The sequence below is a fragment of the Pteropus vampyrus genome, unplaced genomic scaffold, assembly GCF_000151845.1.
Source record: "Pteropus vampyrus isolate Shadow unplaced genomic scaffold, Pvam_2.0 Scaffold739, whole genome shotgun sequence".
In the NCBI taxonomy this organism is placed as follows: domain Eukaryota; kingdom Metazoa; phylum Chordata; class Mammalia; order Chiroptera; family Pteropodidae; genus Pteropus; species Pteropus vampyrus.
The window spans coordinates 324,573-325,965 of NW_011889520.1; the positions used below are offsets into that span (position 1 = coordinate 324,573).

At 60.1% G+C, this 1,393-nt stretch overlaps 1 protein-coding gene across 7 annotated transcripts in view; it reads right to left on the minus strand.

Annotated features, from left to right (window-relative positions):
- CPSF4 (cleavage and polyadenylation specific factor 4) overlaps nucleotides 1–823 on the minus strand; it is a 15,577-nt gene extending 14,754 nt beyond the window's left edge. For 4 of the 7 annotated variants that reach the window (XM_023526209.1, XM_011385605.2, XM_011385604.2 and 1 more), the window contains exon 1: nucleotides 546–786. In XM_023526209.1, coding sequence (XP_023381977.1) covers nucleotides 546–648 — 103 coding nt within the window. In that variant the 5' untranslated portion in view covers nucleotides 649–786. Of the gene's footprint in view, nucleotides 1–520 lie in introns of all 7 variants that reach the window. The other 3 variants (XM_023526206.1, XM_023526207.1, XM_023526208.1) reach the window with 3 other exon arrangements.
- Nucleotides 824–1,393: the final 570 nt, after the last annotated feature.

Here is a 1,393-nt window from a genome sequence, read left to right on the forward strand (position 1 = left end):
GCTAGATTTTCTAAGTTGCGGGCGAGGAAGCCAGGAGCCACCATGGGACAGGGAACAGTGAAGGGAACTCAGGCAGATGCCTGGATGTGATAAATGACCCAGAGCTGAGGTCGAGATAAAGAAAGATACGCTCCCAGGAGTGAGTCTAATTGGGATCTCTTACAGAGAGGGAGAGGTGGTTCTTCCCTCAGTCAGACTCCTCCAACGGTCCAGTTTTGATGAAAGCAAGAAGCAGCTCATGGTAGGGAGCTGGAGGTGGGTAAGTCGGATATATAGTACTTTTCTATAGGTGGAAAGTGTGTGGGGGCGGAGGAAGGTTTTCCAATCCCGGACATACACCTTCAAGAATTATGGGAACAGCCGAACATGGTCTTGCCCTCCTGAAGACTACCTTAAACTAACCCCAGGAAGTCAAAGATCCGAGGAAGGGTGTTCTCGAGTACAAGTCCCAAGACCGAGGGGGAAGGGTCCTAGGTCCCACGGGGAGGGATCCTAGGTCTGAGTAGGTCACGCCCCTCACCCGCCGTCCCCCGTCCCACGCTCACTGTCCATGCCCGGAAAGGGCAGCGGCTGCGCCCCGAGCTGCTGCTCCACCGCGATCTCCAAGTCGAACTTGATGTGGTCCACGCTGGCGATGATTTCCTGCATGGTGGCGGCGGCGGCCCCACCGGCCCGGCTCTCCCTGAGTACCTGGCCGCCCTCACACCCCTACCCACCACGGGCCGCCGCACACGGTCCTCCTTCGCCTCGTCTCGCCTAACCTCGCCGCCGCCACTACCGCCGCCCGAGGGATGCCGGGAGCGCCTGGAGCCCGCGCCTGCCCGTCTCCCGTTCAGACCGGACCAATCGAACATGGAGTATGGGTTGCTCCGTTAGGCCCGGCTAGCCGCCAGCCGAACTCCCGCCTGGCCTCGCGCCTGTGAATCTGTACAGGCGGAGAGTTCGCGACCCAGATCGCGCCTGCGCCTGGTTGGCTGGGGCGCTCTCCTGAGAGAAGGTGGCTGGGAAGAACCTCGTGCAGCGAGGCGGGGACGCGGGATCCAGTGGGTGGGCGATGCAGGGCGAGCAGGCATCGAGCCGCGTTCACTGGCCAGTCTCGGAGTGAGTTCGTATTTGACTCTCACAGGAGCCTGGAACCTGGACGGGGACAGGTCAGAAGGGCAGCGAGTGTAGCAGTCGGGGTTTAGCCGGGGGCGTCCGGTGAGTAAAGCGAAGCTCTAAAAGCCACTGGCCTGAGGCTCCCTGGGGGCGTCTGGGGAGGGGCGGGTCCCCCGAGAGAAAACAGCGGCAGCGTGTCTAATTCAGGGGTTATTAGCCTGGGCAGATTAATGACTTTGGGTAGGAAGAAAATTACACCTTTATTGTCTCTGTGAAATTGAGCATTTCCTTCCCA